This window comes from Salmo trutta, chromosome 32, assembly GCF_901001165.1.
Source record: "Salmo trutta chromosome 32, fSalTru1.1, whole genome shotgun sequence".
In the NCBI taxonomy this organism is placed as follows: Eukaryota; Metazoa; Chordata; class Actinopteri; order Salmoniformes; family Salmonidae; genus Salmo; species Salmo trutta.
In genome coordinates this window covers 28,125,617-28,152,175 of record NC_042988.1, presented here as the reverse complement: position 1 = coordinate 28,152,175, position 26,559 = coordinate 28,125,617, and the positions used below count along the sequence as shown (strand labels likewise).

The 26,559-nt window shown below is 42.8% G+C and overlaps 2 protein-coding genes across 6 annotated transcripts; one reads left to right on the top strand and one right to left on the bottom strand.

The window, feature by feature from the left end:
* Positions 1 to 2,098: 2,098 nt before the first annotated feature.
* On the bottom strand, positions 2,099 to 6,769 carry LOC115171627 (beta-galactoside-binding lectin). The gene is made up of 4 exons (XM_029728616.1): positions 6,648 to 6,769; positions 3,299 to 3,378; positions 2,862 to 3,033; positions 2,099 to 2,650 (listed from the first exon to the last, which is right to left on the bottom strand). Exons 1-4 carry the CDS (start codon positions 6,651 to 6,653, stop codon positions 2,504 to 2,506), a joined length of 405 nt encoding a protein of 134 aa, XP_029584476.1. The 5' UTR covers positions 6,654 to 6,769; the 3' UTR covers positions 2,099 to 2,503.
* Positions 6,770 to 16,287: 9,518 nt separating this feature from the next.
* Positions 16,288 to 26,435, top strand: LOC115171626 (GTP-binding protein 1). Of its 5 annotated transcripts, XM_029728611.1 has the most exons (15): positions 16,288 to 16,795; positions 19,193 to 19,304; positions 19,457 to 19,637; positions 19,954 to 20,137; positions 20,351 to 20,515; positions 20,729 to 20,852; positions 21,086 to 21,200; positions 21,312 to 21,456; positions 21,567 to 21,749; positions 22,135 to 22,270; positions 22,373 to 22,551; positions 22,827 to 22,991; positions 23,509 to 23,559; positions 25,024 to 25,129; positions 26,222 to 26,435. In XM_029728611.1, the coding sequence occupies exons 1-15, from the start codon at positions 16,598 to 16,600 to the stop codon at positions 26,263 to 26,265; spliced, it is 2,088 nt and encodes a 695-aa protein (XP_029584471.1). In that variant the 5' UTR covers positions 16,288 to 16,597; the 3' UTR covers positions 26,266 to 26,435. The 5 variants fall into 5 exon arrangements, with proteins under 5 accessions (XP_029584471.1, XP_029584475.1, XP_029584474.1 ...); XM_029728614.1 differs by lacking the exon at positions 23,509 to 23,559 and having other exon boundaries at positions 16,290 to 16,795; positions 25,024 to 25,072; XM_029728612.1 differs by lacking the exon at positions 23,509 to 23,559 and having other exon boundaries at positions 16,290 to 16,795.
* The last annotated feature ends 124 nt before the right edge of the window (positions 26,436 to 26,559 follow it).

Sequence of the window (26,559 nt, the reverse complement as noted above, 5' to 3'; positions counted from 1 at the left end):
GCAAGAGCGACATCATTGATGTATACAGAGAAAAGAGTCGGCCCGAGGATTGAACCCTGTGGCACCCCCAAAGAGACTGCCAGAGGTCGGGACAACAGGCCCTCCGATTTGACACACTGAACTCTGTCAGAAAAGTAGTTGGTGAACCAGGCGAGGCAGTCATTTGAGAAACAAGGCTGTTGAGTCTGCCAATATGAATGTGGTGATTGACAGAGTCGAAAGCCTTGGCCAGGTCAATGAATACAGCTGCACAGTATTGTCTCTTATCGATAGTGGTTATGTTGTTTAGGACCTTGAGCGTGGCTGAGGTGCACCCGTGACCAGCTCCGAAACCAGATTGCATAGCGGAGAAGGTACGGTGGGATTCGAAATGATCTGTGATCTGTTTGTTAACTTGGCTTTCAAAGACCTTAGAAAGGCAGGGTAGGATAGATATAGGTCTGTAGCAGTTTGGGTCTAGTGTGTCTCCCCCTTTGAAGAGGGGGATGACCACGGTAGCTTTCCAATCTTTGGGGATCTCAGACGATACGAAAGAGAGGTTGAACAAGCTAGTAATAGGGGTTGCAACAATTTTGGCGGAAAATTTTAGGAAGAGAGGGTCCAGATTGTCTAGCCCTGCTGATTTGTAGGGGTCCAGATTTTGCAACTCTTTCAGAACATCAGCTATCTGGATTTGTATGAAGGAGAAATGGGGAGTCTTGGGCAAGTAGCAGTGAGGGGTTCAGGGCTGTTGACTGGGGTATGGGTAGCCAGGTGGAAAGCATGGCCAGCTGTAGAAAAATGCCTATTGAAATTCTCAATTATTGCAGATTTTATCGGTGGTGACAGTGTTTCCTAGCCTCAGTGCAGTAGGCAGCTGGGAGGAGGTGCTCTTATTCTCCATGGACTTTACAGTGTCCTTGTGAAGATGCTGGAGGAAACAGGTACAAAAGTATCTATATCCACAGTAAAACGAGTCCTATGTCGGCATAACCTGAAAGGCCGCTCAGCAAGAAAGAAGCCACTGCTCCAAAACCACCATAAAAAAGCCAGACAACGGTTTGCAACTGCACATGGGGACAAAGATCATACTTTTTGGAGAAATGTCCTCTGGTCTGATGAAACAAAAATAGAACTGTTTGGCCACAATGACTATCGTTATGTTTGGAGGAAAAAGGGGGAGGCTTGCAAGCCGAAGAACACTATCCCAACCGTGAAGCATGGGGGTGCATCATGTTATGGGGGTGCTTTGCTGCAGGAGGGACTGGTGCACTTTACAAAATAGATGGCATCATGAGGATGGAAAATGATGTGGATATATTGAAGCAACATCTCAAGACATCAGTCAGGAAGTTAAAGCTTGGTCACAAATAGGTCTTTCAAATGGACAATGACCCCAAGCAAACTTCCAAAGTTGTGGCAAAATGGCTTAAGGACAACAAAGTCAATGTATTGGAGAGGCAATCACAAAGCCCTGACCTCAGTCCTATAGAAAATGTGTGGGCAGAACTGAAAAAGCATGTGCGAGCAAGGCCTACAAACTTGACTCAGTTACACAAGCTCTGTCAGGAGGAATGGGCCAAAATTCACCCGACTTATTGTGGGAAGCTTGTGGAAGGCTACCCGAAACATTTGACCCAAGTTTAAATTGTTTAAGGCAATGCTACCAAATACTAACTAAGTGTATGTAAACTTCTGACCCACTGGGAAGGTGATGAAAGAAAAAAAGCTGAAATAAAGCTCTACTATTATTCTGACATTTCACATTCTTAAATTAAAGTGGTGATCCTAACTGACCTAAGACAGGGAATTTTTACAAGGATTACATTTCTGGAATTGTGAAAAACTGAGCTAAAATGTATTTGGCTAAGGTGTATGTAAACTTCAACTGCACAGGAGTTGCATCGCTGATTTAATTAATTAATAATTAGGCTGCATGAATGAATCTGTAGCCTAACATCTTGTAATGCATGTAATAAAGTCACTGAAGAATGCTAGCCTATCCAAAGCGCTATTATACAGAAACGATCTCTAACATTGATAGCTACACAGACATTTACAAAAAGAAAACATGCTGATTAAGAAATCACACATTTACAGAAAGGAAGATACAATCTGAAATGGTTCAAAAAAAGATAATTTTAATGAACAAATACTTTGCACTTTTCTTAAACCACTTCTGGAATGATTGTTCCACATTAATGAAAGACACATTTATCTTCAATAAAACAACTGATATTAATTTAACTACCAGGGAACTTTTCACATTTCAACACTTCCAAGCTTGTAATGGGCTGCCATTGTAAAATACATATTTTACTTGTAGGTTTCACTTGTTAGTGGCTCCATCCATTGGTTAGGAATGGCAGCATTAAAACTAACTTAAAACTATGGTGAGTGTGTAAAAAAGAATAAGGCTTGTGTGTGTGTGTGTGAACCTCTGGAAAGCCAATGAGCAGCCAGACAAGAAAGCTAAAGATCCAATTGAGTGCCTTATGGAGGATTCTTCTCCACTCTGACTGGTCTACTTGATCTCGACACCCTTGATCCTGACGTCGCCCTCGAAGTGCATGTATTTATACTTCTCGTCTCCTTGGCGATTGGGGAAGTGGATCTCAGAGCCGTCGGGAAGTGAAACTAGGAACTGCTCCTTGGTGAAGGTGATATTTATCTGAGACAGAGAAGTAATATCACATTTTTATCCAAAGAAGTGCTTAGGTATTTGGGATGCAGTGATTGCAAGTTATTACCACCAGAGGTCCCAGGTAGAACTCCATTACACACATGGGGAGAAGAGGAGGACATTCACATCAGCATGGGTTAAATTGGAAACATACACATATCCACCTGTGCTCACACACACACACAGTGTAATTTCTCACCTTAAACTCCTCTCCCTGGTTGAAGGGGAATCCTCCCTCTCTGTGCTCCTCACACCACTTGCCTCCATGGTAGGAGTTACACACCACGGCCCGGGTGTCTCCGTGGGCGTCGAAGCGAGGGTTCATGTGCAAGGCGAGGTCATCCTCGCTGTTGCCCACATTGATGACAAAACTACAGTAAGGGAAGAGGAGCACACAGACACAGATAAGGGATAAGGAACATCCTTTAACCTACAGGGAAAGAGTCTGGATTGATAATTACACAGAAACAGTTTATAGCTATAATCTACTTTTCCGTTGTAGTTTGATAATGTATGTTGTGAATATGAACGGATCATTCTCGTGATACAGTGACTAGTTTCTCTATGATGTCTTTAGGCTGCTGACTGAGAAGTGGAGTGACAATGAATTGTGTCTGAAGGGGGTTAGCTACTCACTGTGTTGCTTCAGAGTTAGGGATCCCTGTGATGGTCAGGGTCTGGCCCAACTTGAAGGACATGTTCTTTACCACAACACCCTGTAGAGAGAGAAGGGAGAGACAGAGAGAGGGAGAGAAAGAATAGAGAGAGAGGGATAGAAAGAGAAGGGATAGAGAGAGAGGGATAGAAAAATGGAGAGAGAGAGAGAGAAGGGGGAGAGAGAGAGAAGGGGGAGAGAGAGAGAGAGAGAGAGAGAAGGGGGAGAGAGAGAGAGAAATGCATCAACTGAAAAACATCAAATGTGCAATTAGCTGATAGTTAAGACGTAATTGGCCATAAGTTATGGCCTATAACTTCTGAAACAAAGATGGTTCTATAAAACCATTGTTATAGTAAGTACCCACAATGCAAAGACGTCAATTCAATGTATATTCTACATTAAAATGATGTGGAACAACGTTGATTCAACCAGTGTGTGTTCAGTGGGTATAATGTAGATGTGGAGTCTTTACGTGGCTCTGGTGACGAGAGCTATAGAGTATGGCTACACTTTGCTAAACCCTTTCCATCAGTCTAACAAATACAACATCTGTCTCCAATTAAAGGTTTTCCATCTATGGAACTGCCCAAAGATTTTTATAAATCCCAGTCCTGGACAGCGTTCCCATTTTCCCTGCAGTGATTTGGAATTTGGAAGGAGAGGCTAAATCTGTCCATAAATGATGGGGGAAGGAAGGCTGGGTTACACTCAGTAAGGCTGAAGTGAAGTCACATTTTCCGCAGGGCCCATATTATGGTGGGCAGCCAACATGGGACCAATGGAGGTTGGGCACGGCACAGGATCAAAGTAATGAGTGATCTTTACATGTGGCAGGGGAAATGGTGTTTAGATGATGTTTGTCTGCACATCTACAGTTCTCTTAATGATCTGCATATAGACCTCTTATTGTTGCCCTTCTTTCCACATGACATCTATTGGCTGTGGTGTGTAGTAAATGTTACCCATTTCTGTCACTTGGCAAAACCCTGTTCCTTCTCTGACAGAAGACATAGTTAGCCAGTTGAGCTAAAGACCAGGTTGATAATATACTGTATAACCCTGGGCAACAGCAGCTAATCAAACAGAAACCTCACCAAAGGGAAACGACATCAACACTTGTACTTCGGTTTTATTTCTGACAGCAACACAGTGGGCAGTGGACAAGAAAAACTGTCACACATTACCCCTGAACATGCGTTTTAACTTTCTTCCTTGAATGCACTTCTTGTAAGTCACTGGGGGATAGGAGTGTGAACGTAATGCTTACAGTGTAACTTTCAACGTACAGTAAGTGCCTAATCATTGCTTACAATACATATACAGTAGGACACAGTACTTGGCCTTTAACAGTGCAGAGCCAGACACAAACCCTTTGACACCCAATCCAGAAATAGAACAGGATAATATAACATTAGAGCTCTATTAGTGTTGCACAGACAGGAAGACTACATTCTGGCAAGAGAGAGAGAATGTAGAGGAGAGAGAAATAAAGAGAGGAGCAGAAAGGGAAAGGGAGGGGTAGAGGGTGGAAGAGAGGACCGACAGATAGAAAGAAGAGTTACAAAAATGAGAAATAGGAAAAGTAGTAATAAGTTCAAAGAGAGAGAGAGAGAGAGGGAGAGGAAAGAGAGAGGGGGGGCGATAGTGAAGTGTTGCATTCTTTCCGTGTTAGTCCTCCCTCCTTAATGTAAACTGTGTGTAGTTAGTGTAAACTGTCAAATCTATGGCGCTAGCTGGACTTGGCTACATGCAGCCCAGTGCTACTTCAGACTGCAGTTCCCATCCCAGTGTGACATACCTCCCCACACTGTTTAAGAGACACGGGACAGCTGGGCTGCAGCTGCAGGCAACGCAGAAATAGGATGGGTAGAATGGATATACATAGTTCGGAAATCCACATGATAACTCCTGGCTGTATACGTTACTTACTATAAAGCTTACCTGACTGACATTTACATTCTAGTCATTAAATAGCAGATGCTCTTATCCTGAGCAACTGCACACATTTTCACACTGGTCCCCTGTGGGAAACGAACCAACAACCTTGGAGTTGCAAGCACAATGCTCTACCAACTGAGCTCAGGACATGACAGCCAATCTAACCCTTGTTAACCTGACGTTTACTGTAGGTATATCCTATAGCTCCGCTCGGGGAAGATCATACTGGCTCACTGGATATAACATCACTCTGCTACTCTATCTATTCTGACCTCTGTTTACGGTAACTTTAATTCATTTAGATCTAAATAGAATTAACCCTGTTGCTCTCCCAACACATCTATGATTACCATGGTAACCACAAAACAGCCACGGTGAAACAAAGCCTTTATTATCACACACAGCCAGTTAACTCAGAGAGTGTATTACAAGACCAAGGAGAGTCATTGTTAGTCACGTCCAAGACAAAATGCTGCATCTTCAGCTCCTGTTAAAAGTGAGGTGAGTGGAGTAAGTAATACTATTGGCTAAATGTGGATTGTAATGTCCAGGAACAGCAGGGGTGGCCCAGGTTAAACCCACAGTTATGCTGTTCATGATCATACTCTGATCAGAGGCTGTCTGTCCCACACTGCCTACTGTACCCACATAACTCCCACTCAGCCAACTGTACTGTACCCACACAACTAAATACATGTGGGTTCAAATTACACACCCTAAAAACAGTGGTTTGGACCACAGTCGATCTTATCAACACTCCTGGGGGTGCAGACATTGATAGCCTATACTTATGCTTATGGTTTCCTGATTTGTTAATGGTGGACCAAGCACCCCAATAGTTCAACCCATTCAAACCCTACTAGTACATACTGATTAGATCATCGTATCACTGCTGTCGGTCTTCTACATGCCTGCCCCACCCTGCCCCATGTCCACAACCTCTGGCATCAGTAGTAGTTGCAATAAGTTTCAATCCTTCATTGTGAGAATAAAATTAACTTTAATTAATGATAGAACTACATATTATATTGCAATGAGACACCCTTCTCATCTGTAGTCACCGCAGAACAATAAAAAGTGCTATGTAATAAAACCTAAACAAGACAGTCAAGCCATCTACCAGGCCAAAAGTCTGATTCGTCTTCTTAGACGCATTGACAACAAGGTTGACTATAAAAGGGCATTGTTAGAGAGGACATTGCTCTATTATATTGGGCTACAGCACATAGGCTATTCAAATCGGGGCATTATTTTCCCAACAGCTGTTTAATAGCACCAACATGAACCGTTATGAATTTGCACTGCATGTTGGCTACTTTTCAGATAACAATCAAATGAACTAACATATCAGGCATTGTAAGCCAGTAAAATACAAAAAGTTGTACTTACACTCATCTTGACTGCACAAACCGCAAATGTTCACAGCGGGAAGAATGCTTAGCTGGCTTCGGACTGCAGTAGAACAGAGCAGGCGAGCTTATATGGTCAAGTGCACTAGCCAAATGTGAGTGACGCTATAATAAACCAATAGGAGTATAGGCGCTCAAAAAACGGACCAATCACAGATAAGTTTTAAAAAGCGCTATAAACTATTTAGCAGGCAAGAGAGGACGAAATTAACGTCCATAGTTGAAGGTGATTGAGAGTGATAAGATTATTAATGAAAGTTTATTTATGATCTACTTATAATAACATTATATTTGGGTGAGTCAGAGGACAGGATGTAAAATACCACAAGACCAGAGACACAAGTAGAGATCACTTTCTTGTTGCCTGGGAGACAGCAAAATATTTGGTGCCAGACAAACTTTTTTAGCTGTTGACTATGGGACATTAAATTGTAGCTTTTAATTGAAATTTGGTTTTAAAATCATTGATGAAGTTTGATGTAGGACGGTGTGGAAGAAAAAAGAGTAGTCACAAGCTGACATCAAGATAGTCTTACAGTAGTGAACTTTGGCAGCAGGCCCCCATCAAACAAGAAACGGACTCTTATGACTGCCTCGGCCTCTCTCTCCCAGGACGACATTTTAAGATCAGCAATAAAGCAGAAATGCTTATTTTCGTCAAAAGGTGGCATGATATTTCACCAACACAGAGTGCATTTCCTGGACTAGCTTGTTGGGGGTAAAGTGGTCTATTTGTGACTTTGGCCAGTGGTGGTGGGGCATCTGTGAGGTGTGTGTGAGAATGCTCTGGCGTGTGTGTAGGACGCAGGGGGAGAGAGGTGGGACCATTGGTTTGTTTATGTGAATATAGGTGGACTGAGCACTAGACCGATTAATTAGGCCGTATCTCAGCAATGGCTCTGTTTACACATCACTCATATAAATAATCAACAAGACTCTCTCTCTTGCATACACACTGACCTCATGCACGCGGGCTCACACAAATAATAAACCCAGATAAAAATCGAATCAAATAATACTCATATTCCCTACTCAACACACAATGATCACATATCATTTTGACAATGTTACCGTGAGTTCACAGTTATCAGAAAATAAGTACGTTTTTACATTCTGGAATGTTCAATTGAACGGAAACGGTGCTGTACTGAACGACCAGTTGAAAAATGGGGAGGGGTTTGGTTGGGGGTTGGGGAACGCTGTCAAGTTTCAAGCCACAATTCGCCACACCCGCGAAACGGGAGCAAACATACCTCTAAGTCTGTTCAAGAACTTACAAGAACGTTTTGGGGAAACGTGATGTTCAGTACAAACCAGTGGTTGGAACCGGTTCAGGGAACAGAACCGATAACCAGATTAGATTTTTTTGAGGAACAGAATCAGAACTGCAAACTAATGTGATCTATACAGTTCCAGAATAGAACCTTTATTTTAAAATCATGGGAACAGGTTAATAATCCAGGCATTTTTTTGTCACCCAAAAAACACCCCTATGCAAAGTCCTCACAGTATCTTTCAGCAACTTATTCCAGTGTCTGCCTGCCTGCCAGAAAATATTTGCCAGTTTTTTTCTTTTTTACTTTCCTAAAACAATAATTTTCCGTCTCATGGTTCAGCTGTCAAAGATTTGGCCACTAAATACATCAGGGCATTGCATGCATAGGCCTATAGGCTTACAGTGGGGGAAAAAAGTATTTGATCCCCTGCTGATTTTGTACGTTTGCCCACTTACAAAGAAATGATCAGTCTATAATTTTAATGGTAGGTTTATATGAACAGTGAGAGACAGAATAACAACAAAAAAATCCAGAAAAACGCATGTCAAAAATGTTATGAAATGATTTGCATTTTAATGAGGGAAATAAGTATTTGACCCCTCTGCAAAACATGACTTGGTGGCAAAACCCTTGTTGGCAATCACAGAGGTCAGACGTTTCTTGTAGTTGGCCACCAGGTTTGCACACATCTCAGGAGGGATTTTGTCCAACTCCTCTTTGCAGATCTTCTCCAAGTCATTAAGGTTTCAAGGCTGATGTTTGGCAACTTGAACCTTCAGCTCCCTCCACAGATTTTCTATGGGATTAAGGTCTGGAGACTGGCTAGGCCACTCCAGGACCTTAATGCACTTCTTCTTGAGCCACTCCTTTGTTGCCTTGGCCGTGTGTTTTGGGTCATTGTCATGCTGGAATACCCATCCACGACCCATTTTCAATGCCCTGGCTGAGGGAAGGAGGATCTCACCCAAGATTTGACGGTACATGGCCCCGTCCATCGTCCCTTTGATGCGGTGAAGTTGTCCTGTCCCCTTAGCAGAAAAACACCCCCAAAGAATAATGTTTCCACCTCCATGTTTGATGGTGGAGATGGTGTTCTTGGGGTCATAGGCAGCATTCCTCCTCCTCCAAACACGGCGAGTTGAGTTGATGCCAAAGAGCTCCATTTTGGTCTCATCTGACCACAACAATTTCACCAGTTGTCCTCTGAATCATTCAGATGTTCATTGGCAAACTTCAGATGGGCATGTATATGTATTCTTGAGCAGGGGGACATTGCGAGCACTGCAGGATTTCAGTCCTTCACAGCGTAGTGTGTTCCCAATTGTTTTCTTGGTGACTATGGTCCCAGCTGCCTTGTGATCATTGACAAGATCCTCCCGTGTAGTTCTGGGCTGATTCCTCACCGTTCTCATGATCATTGCAACTCCACGAGGTGAGATCTTGCATGGAGCCCCAGGCCGAGGGATATTGACAGTTCTTTTCTGTTTCTTCCATTTGCGAATAATCTCACCAAATGTTGTCACCTTCTCACCAAGCTGCTTGGCGATGGTCTTGTAGCCCATTCCAGCCTTGTGTAGGTCTACAATCTTGTCCCTGACATCCTTGGAGAGCTCTTTTGTCTTGGCCATGGTGGAGAGTTTGGAATCTGATTGATTGATTGCTTCTGTGGACAGGTGTCTTTTATACAGGTAACAAGCTGCGGTTAGGAGCAGTCCCTTTAAGAGTGTGCTCCTGATCTCAGCTCATTATCTGTATGAAAGACACCTGGGAGCCAGAAATCTTTCTGATTGAGAGGGGGTCAAATACGTATTTCCCTCATTAAAATGCAAATCAATGTATACAATTTTTAACATGCATTTTTCTGGATTTTTTTGTTGTTATTCTCTCACTGTTCAAATAAACCTAACATTAAAATTATAGACGGATCATTTCTTTGTCAGTGGGCAAACGTACAAAATCAGCAGGGGATCAAATACTTTTTTCCCCCACTGTCGATGTCCACTGTATGATATTACAACAACAAAAAATAACATTAAATATATATAAAGGAAGAGAAGCTTAGGACTAGCCCCGAGAGATAGCGAGATAGAAAGAGAGAGAGGTATGCCAGCGGCATGCTACAACACCAACCTGCATTTCTTTATGTCAGACGGCTACTGCATCTAATATACAGATACAGACCTACAGAAGGAGGCTACTTTGTTCATTTTCTATCCAAATATGTTGTATAAAGATAAGCATGATATTGTTAGATTATAGGAGTTACTCTGGTAGGCCTAAAACGTCTTCATCATCTCTAGTTCAAATGTTAGTCAGTTGGAGCACAGGTGCTCACTGCCTTCATATCATCGGCCTGCAGTAGCTAAAGCTTAATAATAGCCACACCACACCAAACCTTCAGAAATTATTCTAAACTTATTAGGGTAACATCAAAACTAAGTCAGGCCATTGTTTATAGGGAAAATATGAGCACGCTATTATGATATGAGCACGCAAACACAGAATTACAGTTAGAACTTAATTTGGCCAAAGAAAATGTCTCAACAGAATGAAACAAAACACTTACAAACTGGTTTAAACCACTGTCGTAACGTTTGCTGTCATTAAATGTGAAGACCGTTATATTATCAAATCAATTCTCTATGTGTAATTATTCAGTGATTAAACGAATCACGGAATAGTAATTAACTAGGAAGTTGGGGCACCACGGGAAAATGTTGTTTTTAGAGTTGCAATTTTCCGAATATAACTCTACAGATATTTTATTATCTTATCAATTACAGTCTTCTATTAATGTATTATTACCTCATCAGTCTCATTCCTGAATGTCACAAACCCTTGGATATCTGCACGAACCCTAGCATCAGAAATCATGAATCAGCAATATACAAATTGATTTAATTATTTATTTACTAACTAACTAATCAATCACTGAATTACATAAACACTCACAATACATTGATTACTGACATGATAAACTGAAAAGTCCCTAGTGGGCTATGTCGATATGACAGCTTGGTAGACAAAGGAAAGGGGTGGGGCCAGTTCAAGAGCGGGAAACTAAGAGTGGACCCATGTTGACAACACTACACTCATGGAAATGCTTATACTTTGAACATGATCGCACGATCGCCGGTCCGTCTGCTGGATAGTCAATCGACAGAAAGTCTCTGATTTGTCCACCAGAGATCAAGGTCTTTCGTAGTTGTAGTTTGTTATAATGGATACGTCAGAGTACCATTTGGTCATTCGACCGGTTGCATTTACCAGACTAAAGTATTTAAATAGCAGGAGCCTGAATAATTGGTCTTTAGTTTGTAGATTTCTTAACCATTTCAGCGTGGGGATGATCTCCACGTTCTCTGGTCTTGTCCTTTGGTAAAGTTGCCAACCATTTCAACATGTAGCGACAGCTCTATGTTTTCTGGTCTAATGTAATTTTGTCGGAAGTGGGTTTTATACTTAGTAGAAAAGGGGGCGTTCCATGACGTCATGTAATGTCTGTGCTCATGGGGGTGTGGCCACTGACTGATCCTAAGTTACTATGAAAACAATTCTCATTTAGAAGACTAAGATCACATTATTATCTTTCCAAAAGTATTCCTATATCAAATCAAATCAAATGTATTTATATAGCCCTTCTTACATCAGCTGATATCTCAAAGTGCTGTACAGTGCTGTATACTCAATCATTTATTTTATACAACATTCAGAAGCAAACCTCAAAATTGAGAAGTGTCTACAAACAAAGAAACAGTAATGTGTGTTTCCTGTCCTTCATGAGGTCACCAAAGGAAACAAACTCGACATGACTGTTCCTTAAGTGTCCACGGACCACTCCAACTGCTTGGAATACAGAAAACCTGTTTTATTATTCAACCTTTTGACGTCCGTGTCTCTGTGTTCCACAGACATTCCAATCTCGATACTACAGAGGCCAGAAGTAGAGTATTTTACGACCGCCATAAAGCGGCCCCTTCCACCTCTGTAGGGGGGAGAGGGTGTGGTAGAGCAGACCCACTGTAATCTGATCCTTCAGATCTTCACAGGAGAGTCATGACACCACAAATGTTTTGAACAGGCTATATTGCAGCAATTTCCCAAAAAGGATAGTGCCTACCATACCCAACAAATGACAGCAATAGCCTACTGTTATTTATTTTACAACAGGCCTACTTATAATCTATCTAAAACTAAACATGGATCACACAATTAAAAAGACAGATTCAACTAAATTTAGCCAATGAAAATGTCAAAATTTGGCATATTTAAAGAACTGATTTTGATTAATAAATAGGCTAACAATAATAGCCATGATATACAATAACAATAATGATAAAACAAATGATTACAAATACAAAAATAAATAAATGTAAGTTCCAAAATTGCAATCTACCTGAATAGCGAGTTTGACAGTAGCCCGCATTTGGCCGCTCCAAAGTTCTTCTCATCTTAGTCCAATACAATATTAAAACTTGTCTACACAGAGGACATTCCTCTTGTAGGCTTTTCACTGTAGGCATTGTACAAACTGTTCCACAATGTAGCAAACGTTCAAGCGAACTGAACGTACCTCTGAACTCACTCTGCTAATCACCATTCCTCTCCCTTCCTCTGGTACATAAGCAGCTTGTTTTACCTCAGTATTTGTTGAGTGTTTGTGGTGACATAGACCATTTAACTGACAATGTTACAAAAATGATGTGCAAGCTTCAATGGGGCAGAAGTCCATGTGTTGTTGTGATTCTGGATGGCCAGATAATTAGTGACAATGACAAGAAATTGCCATATGGGGAATCGTAGGCTAGCTTTATGTTGTTTTGAGTTTTTTTTGACTGATGTCATGTCTATGCTAATGTGGCAAAAAAATGGCTAGCTAGCTAACAACTGTAACAATGTATTTGAGAGAGAAAAATTGTTCAGTGTACAAATGTATTTGTTTTCAATAAACATTGGAGATTAAATATAGTTTACATGTTGTCAACAATCTAATCCAACCTTGTCTGTTTTGCCCCATATTTATGCACATAGCCATGGAAAGTAGGGGTGCTGAGGGTGCTGCAGCACCCCCTGAAAAATCTCATATTTTTTACAAAAGTAGTGCACTGGGCCTTTACTAGTATTATCGGACCAATATAGACGTCTGTAGTGGGGGCAAAACATTTTTGTTCAGCATCTCTGCTTTGAGCAAGAAAGGTAGTTGTATATTTACGAACAGTATCTTGCAGGTTTCAATAGTTGGAATTGTAAGAGTTGTTGCCCTGTCCCTTCCTCTTCTCTGCAATTGTCATTCTAATGAAATCCAGAAAGAGCAATACCCTGTTCTCAAACATTAACATCAAAAGGTGCAAAGTCAAATAAAATATTTTTCTTGATCAAATAACCACTTTTTGTGCAGTATTAATTTAACATCCTTACAAACCACTTAATGTAAATGTATATTACTGTATTGTACCAAGGCTGGTCATCTAGGTTTTTACTTGTAGACTTTCCATAAACATGAAGAAAAAAATGCACAATACAGTAATTGAGTACATTGAGACATCAAGTGGTTTGTGATGATGTGATATGATAATGTGCCTCAGTTGGTAGAGCATGGCCCTTGCATGCTAGGGTTCTGTGTTTGATTCCCACGGGGGGCCATTATGAAAATGTATGCGCTCACTACATCAAGCAACTATTTTCAGATTAACTGTTTTGTACAGATAATTATCAGACTCAAGATACAAATGCTGGTAAACTCTCAAATACTTTTGGTTTTTTCACAAAAGTAGTGCACTGGGCCCTTACTAGTTCTGTATTAGCGGACCGATATACTGGTCAAAAACTTGCAGCACCCCCACCCCAAACGACTTCCCGCGGCTATGATTGGCAACACGTCCATTTTGTTGCTAGAAATAACCAACCCGTCTATTGGGTGGCCCAATTATTTTGCATTTCCTTTTGTTGTGCGTGACCTGACTAAAAACCACAACTTGTATCACACAACCATACCTACCGGCCTTACAAGCTATTCCTTATCTCCATCCTATCCCCAATATGGTCCAGTGTCCTTGTGCTATGCTTTTTTAGTTAGTTAATAACTACTCTGAACTGGAAACCTTGTCTTCATCTCCTCCTCATTGCAATATCACTCCTCAACCTAGCCTAAGATACAGTCGACTCTAATCCTTATCTTTAACACCAAAGACACATTTTACTGCACCTTTGTTTTGCAAATTCTTTCACAGCCATGTGGGAGGTACAGTAAGGACGGACTTTGCAGTGGTTGACTCAAAGGAACTCCAAGATAAGCAGTGACAAACGACAGTAGGCTGTGGAACAGGATATGGCTTTTCTGTGAATCTGGAGATGGAGGTCGATAGATCAGCATCTCATCATCTGTAATCGAGGAGCTGTTCTTGAAGTGTTCTTCTGCTAAGGCCTAGCTGTCCCTGTTCTCTACGAACATGGGGCAAACGTACATGAGCCATGATGATTATGTAATAGAACACAATTAGTGGGGGATAACGAGGCGATGCACAGCTGTGGGAAGTGAGGATAGCCCACATTTAGTATACTTGAGACTGCATTGCTACTGTTTACAAAAATATATCCTTCATTCAGTAGCACACACACACCATCCAGAGAATTAAACGTTTACAATGATCATTCTATGGTTCTGTGGTTCAATGCACACATACCCACAGACCAGCACAGTATCAGGCCAAATTCAGATTACATTGTGTGTTGCTAAATGTAGTGTAAGAGTTCAATGTGTAGCACACTCAGGTCCCTTGGGCTGGTCTTGAGACAGTCATAAGACTCAATTACAACACAGAAACCAGAGCTGGATGGACAGAGGAAACAGCTGCATAACTAATAGTTCTACAGCAAACTGTACACTGGGTTAGATATAGAGGACAATGTTCCAGTCACGTAATGTAGTCCAACAGATCTTTACGCAACATAATTTTATTATAATCATTTGGTGGCTGCTTATATTTGTCGTGTACAAGTGTGTATTATACACATGTGGTTATTGGAAATGTGTTTTTTTTGCATATCCTTCTCTTCCTGAGAAACCCTTGGAGAGTGAGGTCACGGCCAGGGTCTGCCATTATCAGTGGAGACCATGGAGCAGTTACGGTTAAGTGCCTTGCTCATGGGCACATCGCCAAATGTTTCACCTTGTCGGTTGGGGGATTTGCCCACTATCATTAGTAATATCTATGTTGGTCACCAGCCCACTATTTCTCAGGCTTGGGCACACCCAGTTACTGTAAACTGTGCACATGGCATCTGAATAACGTTATCCACATAAACCATTCCTCCCTCATATATACTGCCCTCGTGTGTTGTCACTGGGTAATACACTTGCAATAGAAACCATAATAAAGGCCTACAATATATGCCAAGTTCATATCACATTTTATTTGCCACATGCGCCGAATACAACAGGTGCAGACTTTACCATGAAATGCTTACTTATGAGCCCTTTCCTAAAAATGTAGAATTAAAAAGTAAAAACAAATGTGCCGAATTAAAAAGGAAATCGTTGCCAACATACACATCATAGGCCATCATCCAGCCTACATATCAGTCAGTCAGACTGAGCGGTAAGGATCCTTACTAAATCATATTAAGTAGGTGGACTTGAGTAGGGAGAAAATTGTATTTACTTTCCATGGAAAAAATCCTTCTCTTTAGCCCCTGTACCTTCCTGTATGAAACTAACTCAATTCAATTCAATTCAATGGGCTTTATTGGCATGGGAAACATATGTTAACATTGCCAAAGCAAGTGAAGTAGAATACGGCCGCTGCCAAGGGGTCTAGGCCTTTGCGTTACAGTTGGTAGTGTGCCTGCTCCATGATTGCACACTGGCTGATAGCTTCGTGGTCTGTTTATACCAAAGTCCCATCAGAATCCTCAGCTGCGGTTGAAGCTAACTACATCACAGCTCTTGCTGTTTCCCCTTTATCATCATACTATCACATTGGCATCTCACGAGGAAGTGTTCCCTGTTTGCAGATTTCCCCTCAACGACTGGTTATTACTTGGTTACAATTGACCTATGGCTTGTTTGGATAATAACGTCAGGCATGTTTTGCACCTCTTTGCATCATTCGGTTTATGCGACTTTATCTTTTTTCAATGAATGAACCGATCCTGATATAATGAGTTGACGCATTGCTGATATCAACCACGCCTATATTTTAACCACGCTGGACGTTTTTTCTAATTATATGTGAAGGACTAACTTGCTCTGATTGGTTTATTCTGGAATATTATTTGGGTATTCGGCGCGCAATTGGTTAGATTTTTGATAAGAAGGTGTGTCAGGAAAGAAATAAAAAAATGAACCAACCCCCTTATGTTTTTTAATTTACGTCACCGCAATTTTCTGTTGCCACTTGGAGGATTGTAAACATATGTTTTATTGCTAGCTACACAGAAAGCAGACAGCCAAAACGTGAGAGAGAATTTTTGTATTCTGCCTGTATCATACAATTGCTTTGTTTCTCAGTTCTGTGTAATAACTGAACATATATCAGCTGTTTAGTGGTCTGAATTGTTTGCCAACGGTACTGAAGCTAGCTAGCTGTCATAATCATCAACACAAGAGACAGCAAGAAGACAATATAGCAATCGTTACTGCAAAGCTGACATAATGGCATCGTTGGCTGCACACGAGCCGAGTTTAAGCCCAAATGCGATACCAGTCCTCGCAGACGCTCTGATGCCCGCGAGTATTTTCGCTCCGGATGGAGGAGGTTGTGGAGATCATGACGCCGGGGAAGAGTGCTTCGAGGACGGCGACCTCTTCAACGGCGAGGCCGGGGATCTCGGCATTGACTTCACTAGCAAGGTAGTTAGTTAGGCCGCGCTAGTCGGGGCTGTGTTTATCATCTTCAAATTGGCGTTTATTATGCCTAAACTTGCTATCATTCTGGCTGCTGTATTGCAAGCTAAGTTAGCTAGTTAGAGGAACGATTGTGCTATATACTAATCAATCTAGCTGAATGCTCAGCTTGCTTAAAATGTTATGCAGAATTGCATATCTAAAAGTTCAGAACTATATTTTGTGGCAAAAGTTTGTGGTTTTAAATGTCCTACTGACTCTGTCATCTTGCACTTCGGTTGAGCTAACGTAGGCTAATGCAATTAGCATGAGGTTGTAAGTAACAAGAAAATGGAAAAAAAGGTGCGGATCCTTAAGAGGCTTTAGCTAGCCTACCAGATCAGATGTGGTTTGAATGGGTCTTGGAGGTGTTATGGCTGATGTAACTGCTGGCTAGAGAGAGGACACTCCAGCAGCAGTGTGACTCACAAACCACAGCCATGACTTTCTCTTTCTCTGGTTGATGAGTCCCAGTACATACTGTGCCACCACTTGGCCTGATGAAACACAGGGCAATAGGGAAATGGTGTGTGTGTCAGAAGGAAGTGTTTCTGACAAATGGGTCAGGCTCAACTTACAGTGCTGAACAATGATCAGTGTGTTGTTGACTGACAGGAAACTCATCTCCCTGCATCTTTGGCACCCATCCATATCAAGATCAGTATCAACAGAGAGAAATACACTAGAATAACTCTGGTGTCAGACCTGAGCTGCTCCGCCTGTACAGAAAGATGCAATACTTCTAGGACTTTTTGGTGTCAATACTACAGAACAAATAGACTAGGTGTGTGTGTATTTTTTTATTTAACCTTTATTTAACTAGGCAAATCAGTTAAGAACAAATTCTTATTTACAATGACGGCCTACCAAAAGCCCCTGTGCAGGGACGGGGGTTGGGCTAAAAAATAAATCAAATATAAATATAGGACAAAACACAGACAACACTACATAAAGAGAGACCTAAGACGACAACATAGCAAGGCAGCAACACATGACAACACCGCATGCTAGCAACATAACATAACAACAACATGGTAGTAGCACAAAATATGGTTCAAACATTATTGGGCACAGACAACAGCACAAAGGGCAAGAAGGTAGAGACAACAATACATCGCACAAGCAGCCACAACTGTCAGTAAGAGTGTCCATGATTGAGTCTTTGAATGAAGAGATTGAGATTAAACTGTCCAGTTTGAGTTTTTTTCCAGCTCGTTCCAGTCGCTAGCTGCAGCAAACAAAAGAGGAGCGACCCAGGGATGTGTGCGCTTTGGGGACCATTAACAGAATGTGACTGGCAGAACGAGTGTTGTATGTGGAGGATTAGAGCTTCAGTAGATATCTCAGATGGAGGGAGTGAGGCCTAAGAGGGTTTTATAAATAAGCATCAACCAGTGTGTCTTGCGACTGGTATACAGAGATGACCAGTTTACAGAGGAGTATAGAATGCAGTGATGTGTCCTATAAGGAGCATTGGTGGCAAATCTGATGGACGAATGGTGAAGCACATCTAGCCGATCAAGAGCACCCTTACCTGACGATCTATAAATTATGTCTCCGTAATTTATCATGGGAAGGATGGGCATCTGAGTCAGGGTTAGTTTGGCAGCTGGGGTGAAAGAGGAGCGATTATGATAGAGGAAACCAAGTCTAGATTTAACTTTAGCCTGCAGCTTTGAGTAATAATGACATTGAGTCATTATGAAACCACTGTGATGATTTACAAATCTGCCATCAATGTATGTCTCGAAAAAGCCAAATAAGTCTTCTTCTGATGCAACACTCGGTAACAGAAAGCTGTCAGGCAAGTTCACCTGCTTTTGATTGGGCGATTTCTTTTTCCGTGGCTGGGTGCTCTGGGTGGGTAGAGATTTCAGTTTAGGACCAATGGAATGGTCTTAAATGTGCAAACCCCGCCCACCGGGGCCCCGAGTGATGCAAAACGAACTCACTCACTGTTTGGATTAATCTATTTTCACATAAATAGTGGAGCATTCACAACTCTAAATGGTCTTTATCAGGCTTCCCTAAGCTGAGAACATTGTATAGAGATTGATTTGGACTTAAAGCAAGCTTGTAAGGTAAATCTACAGCCAAATCTGAGTACCCAGATAGTCAAATGTTTTTAGACGAGATGTATAATCTATTTTTCACAAAAATGGTGTAGCATTCACACCTCTACCCAGATAGAGGACAAGACGAATAGCCCTATCGCTTTTGATAAGGTACAATTAGGGCTATATCAATGGAAATATGTGTAGGCTTTCCACCATGGCCATGTTATAGGATACCCAGGCCTGCATCAACCAAGCAGGAATCGAGATTGTATACATTTTCTGTCTCTCTCCTCCCCTCCCTCGTCAGTTGGCCCTGGTCAGCCCAAATGGAGAGCAGTATGACTCGTTACTACGACAACTCCGGGAGAGGATGGACGAGGGTTGTGGGGAGACCATCTACGTTGTTGGGATGGGCTCAGGTAAGTCGGACTCACTCACTCACTTGAGGCTATACAGTATGCACTAATTTGCTCCTACATTCACTAACTCACAGAATCAGTCACTCACTGTAGCGAGCGACATTTTACACCGATAAACCCTCAACCCCTGACCCCTCATCCCTCTCTATCAGACGGAGGTGACTATGGTCTGGATGAGGGAGACATGGAGGCGTCTGTAGCCACAGTTCAGTCCCTGTGTGAGCAGACAGAGTCAGAGCTGATCCTGCTGAGGGAGCGTATCGAAGCTGGGGGGCAGGTACGCGACTACCTCATCCGCCGACGCGTGGGTGATCAAGACTTCCTGGAGGTCAGGTGAGTTGGGGGAAGGTCAGGGGTCAAAGGCTGACTTGATCAACAATTAGACGTGTTTTGACATTAGACCAGGGCTGACGAGGACAAGCATGTCTCTCAAATGCAATTTAAATTCAAAAAAGCTTTAGGGGATGTTGACATAAAGGGGGAAAATCCAGTGTTGTCAAAGCAACACACGAGCAGTACTCTGTTTTCATCCCTCTTCTCTTCATCTTGATCTGATCTTGTCTCCCAAATGTCAAACCTCTCCTCCCCCCCTCTCTCTTTCTCCCCCTCTCTCTTTCTCCCTCTCTCTCTCCCTCTTCCCCTCTCTCAGGGTAGCGGTGGTGGGTAACGTGGATGCAGGTAAGAGCACCCTGCTGGGGGTGTTGACCCACGGGGAACTGGACAACGGCAGGGGGTTCGCCCGCCAGAAACTCTTCAGACACAAACACGAAATGGAGAGTGGCAGGACCAGCAGTGTGGGGAACGACATCCTGGGCTTCGACCAGAAGGGACAGGTGAGGGAGATGACATAGGAGGGGCGTATAGGTGACTTAGTGGTGACTTAAGGGTGATGGAGACTACACTGGGATAACATTGACATGAGACTTGAGAGATGGCAATGTAAGGCCTGCTTCATTGATCATTTTGTTGATGAATTGGTTTTATAGATGGAGACATGAAGTTGTTGTTGTGTGTAACCCCTCTCTATCTCTGTCCCTGTATCCTAGGTGGTGAATAAGCCAGACAGCCATGGTGGCAGTCTAGACTGGACTAAGATCTGTGAGAGGTCCTCTAAGGTCATTACCTTCATAGACCTAGCTGGACATGAGAAGTATCTCAAGACCACGGTGTTTGGAATGACTGGACACCTGCCTGACTTCTGCATGCTCATGGTGAGTGAGGGGGTAGTGTGTGGGCTTTGGTGCTTTTTCTGACTTTACTATCCATCAACAGCACCACTGATGAATCTTTCACCATTTTCTTTTGCTCTCTCTCTCCCTCCTTCCACCCCCCCTCGCTCTCTCTACCCTCCCCCCTCGCTCTCTTTACCCCCCCTCACTCTCTTTACCCCCTCTCCCTGTCCATCTCTCCCGTCCTCTCTGTAGGTGGGCAGTAATGCAGGTATCGTAGGGATGACTAAGGAGCATCTAGGTCTGGCCCTGGCCCTCAATGTGCCTGTGTTCGTAGTGGTCACCAAGATAGACATGTGTCCTGCCAACATCCTACAAGGTCAGTTCCTTTCTTTCTCTTTCTGGGTGCATCTCGAGTCTAAATCTGCTTCCTTTCCTGGACTCCTTCCCCACATCTGCACTGATATGAAAGAATTATACAGGTGAAACCATATTCCCTCTACCCCACCATACTGCTTCTCATAGATTTAGTGATGAGATGAGAGGACCTTTTTGTTACAATATTGATAGTCATCACAAAACCTGACTTTACTGGTTGTGTTATTGTAACAGAGACGTTAAAGCTGCTCCAGAGGTTACTAAAGTCCCCAGGCTGCAGAAAGATCCCTGTTCTGGTCCAAAACAAAGATGACGTCATCGTCACAGCCTCCAACTTCAGCTCTGAGCGGTAACGTTAAGGCACACACTTTGTAGTCACAATCACACACTCTTTATAAACTGGATTTTGCTTAAATTATAGGGGACCATAATTCAGTGTGTGTGTGTTTTGTGTGTGTAGGATGTGTCCAATCTTCCAGATCTCCAATGTGACAGGAGAGAACATGGACCTGCTGAAGATGTTCCTCAACCTGCTGTCTTCTAAAACCTCCTTCAGAGAAGACGAACCTGCAGAGTTCCAGATAGATGACACCTACTCAGTACCGGTTAGTCACACACACAAAGCAGCTGCTACACATGCATATTGATGCCACTCTCTCTCTCTCTCACACACACACACACACACCTCTCTAACCATGTTTACCTTCTCCGTCAGGGTGTAGGCACAGTTGTTTCAGGGACTACTTTACGTGGATTGATACGTCTGAATGACACAATGCTGTTAGGCCCAGACCCACTGGGCAGTTTCCTCCCCATTGCAGTCAAATCTATCCACAGGAAGAGGATGCCAGTCAAGGAGGTGAGAGGTGGACAGACTGCCTCCTTCGCCCTCAAAAAGGTATGTTTTCTCTTTAGTGTCCCCTGCTGGAGTTGTTTGGTATTACAACACTTTTCTGATGCATTGATAGATAAATGTTTAGTTGAACTGAATGTTTTTTGCAGTGAATAGGAATCAACACCTCAAGTCTCTCCCCTACCTCTCTCCCCCTCCCCTACCTCTCTCCCCCTACCTTCCCGCTCTACTTCTCTCCCCCTCCCCTACCTCTCTCCCCCTCCCCTACCTTTCTCCCCCTACCTTCCCGCTCTACCTCTCTCCCCCTACCTTCCCGCTCTACCTCTCTCCCCCTACCTTCCCGCTCTACCTCTCTCCCCCTACCTTCCCGCTCTCTCTCCCCCTCCCTCCCTCCCTCCCTCCCTCCCTCCCTCTCTCTCTCCCTCCTTAGATCAAGCGTTCATCCATAAGGAAAGGCATGGTGATGGTGTCCCCCAGGTTAAACCCACAGGCATCATGGGAGTTTATGGCTGAGATTCTGGTTCTGCACCACCCAACTACGATATCACCCCGCTACCAGGCCATGGGTGAGAAACACACACACACACACACAGAAACACACACAGCTGTCTCATGTCTGACTATATGTCTCTCCTTCTCTCATCATTCCTCTTTCTCCCCCTCCGCAGTGCACTGTGGCAGCATCAGGCAGACAGCCACTATCCTGACCATGAACAGAGACTGTCTACGAACAGGGGACAAGGCATCGGTCCACTTCCGCTTCATCAAGACCCCCGAGTACCTCCACACAGACCAGAGACTGGTGTTCAGAGAGGGACGCACCAAGGCTGTGGGCACCATCACCAAGGTCAGGGGTTAGAAAGGCTTATGAAGGGTTTATGAATGGTTGGAAAGGGTTTATGAAGGATCATGCTCATGAAGACCCCAGAGTTCCTCCACATAGACCAGAGAGTAGACTGGTGTTCAGAGGGACACACCAAGGCTGTGGGTATCATCACCAAGGTCAGGACTTAAAGGCTTATAAATGGTTCTGAATGGTTTATGAAAGGTCATAAAGACACCAGAGTACCTGCATGCAGAGTACTTCCCTCATGCCTTACTCTTATTGGTGGGTGTTTACAGCTGCTGCAGTCAACCAATAATCTGCCGTCAAACTTCAAACCCCCGCAAATCAAAATGCAGTCTACAAAAAAGGCCCCGTACCGCAGAGAGGAAGGAGCCACGCCAGCCAATGAGGACGAAGCGAGCACAGACCGACCAGACAGTCCGCACCAATCGCAACAACCGGTGAGAGAGAGGAGGAAGTGAAGGAACGATGTGAACGGACTGAAAGGATGGATGGAGCGATTGATGAAGGGAGTGGAGGAGATAGTTAGATGGCGGGTCGAGTCGTGAAAGTAATAGTTTCAGGGCAGTTGAATAGGTGTAATTGTTTACCTTGTGTGTGTGTGTGGTGCGTAAGCTTTCCTCTTCACTTGCCTTACTGCTTCTAGAATGTTCTCTTCTGTAGCTGTGTCTGTCTGATCTGCCTAACACCTCTCCTTTCCTACTATTCTTCTCCTCTTCATGTTCACACACCCTACTGTTTCCTTCCTTTTCATTGCTATTCTCATTTACTGGTTACTCCACCTGCCACCCTGTCTCTTTTCCTCTCACCCTGTTTCACTCTCTGCTTTCTTTTCAATTTCCACGTTAATTTGCTCTTCATCCTCTTTGTGCATTACAACGTTACTACATCCTTGATTTGCCCTCCATTCCTCCTCTTTCTCCTCTCTCTGTGTTGGTGCTTTGCTTGCTTCCTCAGACAGAGGGGGAGGATGACCCTCAGAGTAATGAGGGAAACAAAGAGAGCAAGGTAAACAGAAACAAACAGAGCAAGATAAACAATGGGAACCAGGCAGGTAAACAAAAAAGAATTAGGTCAAATGAGTTGTATGTAACAATTGAGGCGTGGGAAATGAGTCTTGTCCAGTAATTTCTGTAAATATCCTGAGACAATGCATGCCTCAGCTGCTGTGAACCAATCATGAATCTTCTAGAGATGTGTACACGGCCTGTAGTTCAGTTTGATAACGTCAGTCTCAGCTGGGTGTGATTTTGAATGGTAACCTCATTGTTAACCCAGTTGTTTATATGTTCTCCATCTGTCTGATTGTGATCTGTTCTCTCTATGTTCTCCATCTGTCTGATTGTGATCTGTTCTCTCTATGTTCTCCATCTGTCTGATTGTGATCTGTTCTCTCTATGTTCTCCATCTGTCTGATTGTGATCTGTTCTCTCTATGTTCTCCATCTGTCTGATTGTGATCTGTTCTCTCTATGTTCTCCATCTGTCTGATTGTGATCTGTTCTCTCTATGTTCTCCATCTGTCTGATTGTGATCTGTTCTCTCTATGTTCTCCATCTGTCTGATTGTGATCTGTTCTCTCTATGTTCTCCATCTGTCTGATTGTGATCTGTTCTCTCTATGTTCTCCATCTGTCTGATTGTGATCTGTTCTCTCTATGTTCTCCATCTGTCTGATTGTGATCTGTTCTCTCTATGTTCTCCATCTGTCTGATTGTGATCTGTTCTCTCTATGTTCTCCATCTGTCTGATTGTGATCTGTTCTCTCTATGTTCTCCATCTGTCTGATTGTGATCTGTTCTCTCTATGTTCTCCATCTGTCTGATTGTGATCTGTTCTCTCTATGTTCTCCATCTGTCTGATTGTGATCTGTTCTCTCTATGTTCTCCATCTGTCTGATTGTGATCTGTTCTCTCTATGTTCTCCATCTGTCTGATTGTGATCTGTTCTCTCTATGTTCTCCATCTGTCTGATTGTGATCTGTTCTCTCTATGTTCTCCATCTGTCTGATTGTGATCTGTTCTCTCTATGTTCTCCATCTGTCTGATTGTGATCTGTTCTCTCTATGTTCTCCATCTGTCTGATTGTGATCTGTTCTCTCTATGTTCTCCATCTGTCTGATTGTGATCTGTTCTCTCTATGTTCTCCATCTGTCTGATTGTGATCTGTTCTCTCTATGTTCTCCATCTGTCTGATTGTGATCTGTTCTCTCTATGTTCTCCATCTGTCTGATTGTGATCTGTTCTCTCTATGTTCTCCATCTGTCTGATTGTGATCTGTTCTCTCTATGTTCTCCATCTGTCTGATTGTGATCTGTTCTCTCTATGTTCTCCATCTGTCTGATTGTGATCTGTTCTCTCTATGTTCTCCATCTGTCTGATTGTGATCTGTTCTCTCTATGTTCTCCATCTGTCTGATTGTGATCTGTTCTCTCTATGTTCTCCATCTGTCTGATTGTGATCTGTTCTCTACAGACAAAGTCAGGAGGAGGGAGCAGGAGACGAGGAGGACAGAGACATAAAGGCAAATCAAACCAGAGCAGCTCCACCACAGCAGCCCTGTCATCAGCAGGCACAGGAGGTTCCTAAACTACACCCCTCCTAGCCCCCAAACTACAGTACTTCCTCCATCCACCTGTTTCAGCAGACTACTACCCCCCCTTCCCAAAACTACTCCACCACTAACCCCCCTCGAAAAAAATGGGGTCGTAAATGGCCCTGTCCCCACCTCTCCCTCTATACCACTCTGCTATCTATCGCCTTATCAAGTGTCTTTATCACTCACACCAGAGAAAGTCTTAAGAGGGACTAGGTGAAAAGCAGCTCCCGAAGGGGAGACACACAGCTCTGTGCTTGTAGATGGTTACCTCTGCCTCCTCATCTTAACTCCGATTAGTTTAGAAAGCATCCTTATATTTACAGTATATGAACCTGATATGCCTTCTTTCATTGGGTCTATGGTGAGAATCACTGTAATACTGTGTAAATTTAATCATGGGCCCGAAGTCACATGAGCAGCTATTCCCTTACAGTAGAGTAACCCAGCTCCATGCACTATAGCTCATTGTTTCTCTGTTTAGCAGGCATACTAGTTTCTCTCATTTCCTATTTGCCACTAGAATCCCCCAATATGACATAGTGAAGCATGTTTTCTATTTTATTTTATACTAAAATGTGAAGATTAATGAAAGGAAGGTCACAACTGTCAAAGTGAATGGTACATTTTAGTGGGCCTTCATTATGAGTGTAATATTGTAGATAAGATGTTTTATTGGCTATTTATGGCCATCAGTGAAACCAAAAGGAAACCCAGGGTTTGTCTGACTCATCACACACTTGTCCTTTCTCATTTGGGAAAAAGTCCATGGCCCGGAAACCGATAAGCAGTTGAGTGTTTGTAGGCGAAATGGAAAAATATCCTCCGCTTCTCGATAGCCACCTTTCATGGAGGCCAGTGATGTGTATCCTCTTTGAAGAGTCTACAACTATACTACACCCCCTGTGAATCAGCTGTTGTTTTCTGACATGTACACATAGATCATGTCTAGCACAACTAAATGCATTTATCACTTTACACTGATTTTGGGATCACACCTGTAAATGTCATTTGCCTGAGCAGAGGAGTCATTTCATACAAGCGCATTGATCCACGTTCCCTCTCGTCATTTTTCAGGAGGCGAGAGGATGGAGGAGTTGAAGGCCACTTGTCCTGCCTAAAATAAATGATTCCATTTACACTGAAAATAAGGTTTATTTAAGAATATAATGTACACTTGATTAGCAACTGTTTAAACTACACATTGATTGTAATAATAGTTGCAGTACTGTTTGGACCATCACTGTTTGCTTCTGACATTCACCAATAAAAACAGGCTTTATTGATCTCTGATTGGGCAACTGTGGTGTACATTAAATTAATTTCTATTTAAACAGTGAAAACTATAAGGGTTGAAATTAGGGTTAAGGTTGTGTATAGTTTCAGTGAGGTTAGTTATTCTGAACTGATACCAT

Coding starts and splice junctions, on each gene's coding strand:
- LOC115171627 (XM_029728616.1), bottom strand. Junction 3,034..3,298: donor CCTAACTCTGAAGCAACACA/GTGAGTAGCTAA, acceptor CCCTTACTGTAG/TTTTGTCATCAATGTGGGCA. Junction 2,651..2,861: donor ACCAGGGAGAGGAGTTTAAG/GTGAGAAATTAC, acceptor TCTCTGTCTCAG/ATAAATATCACCTTCACCAA.
- LOC115171626 (XM_029728611.1), top strand. CDS start 16,598: ATGGCATCGTTGGCTGCACACGAGCCGAGTTTAAGCCCAAATGCGATA. Junction 19,638..19,953: donor CAAGACTTCCTGGAGGTCAG/GTGAGTTGGGGG, acceptor CCCCTCTCTCAG/GGTAGCGGTGGTGGGTAACG. Junction 22,271..22,372: donor ACCCCGCTACCAGGCCATGG/GTGAGAAACACA, acceptor CCCCCTCCGCAG/TGCACTGTGGCAGCATCAGG.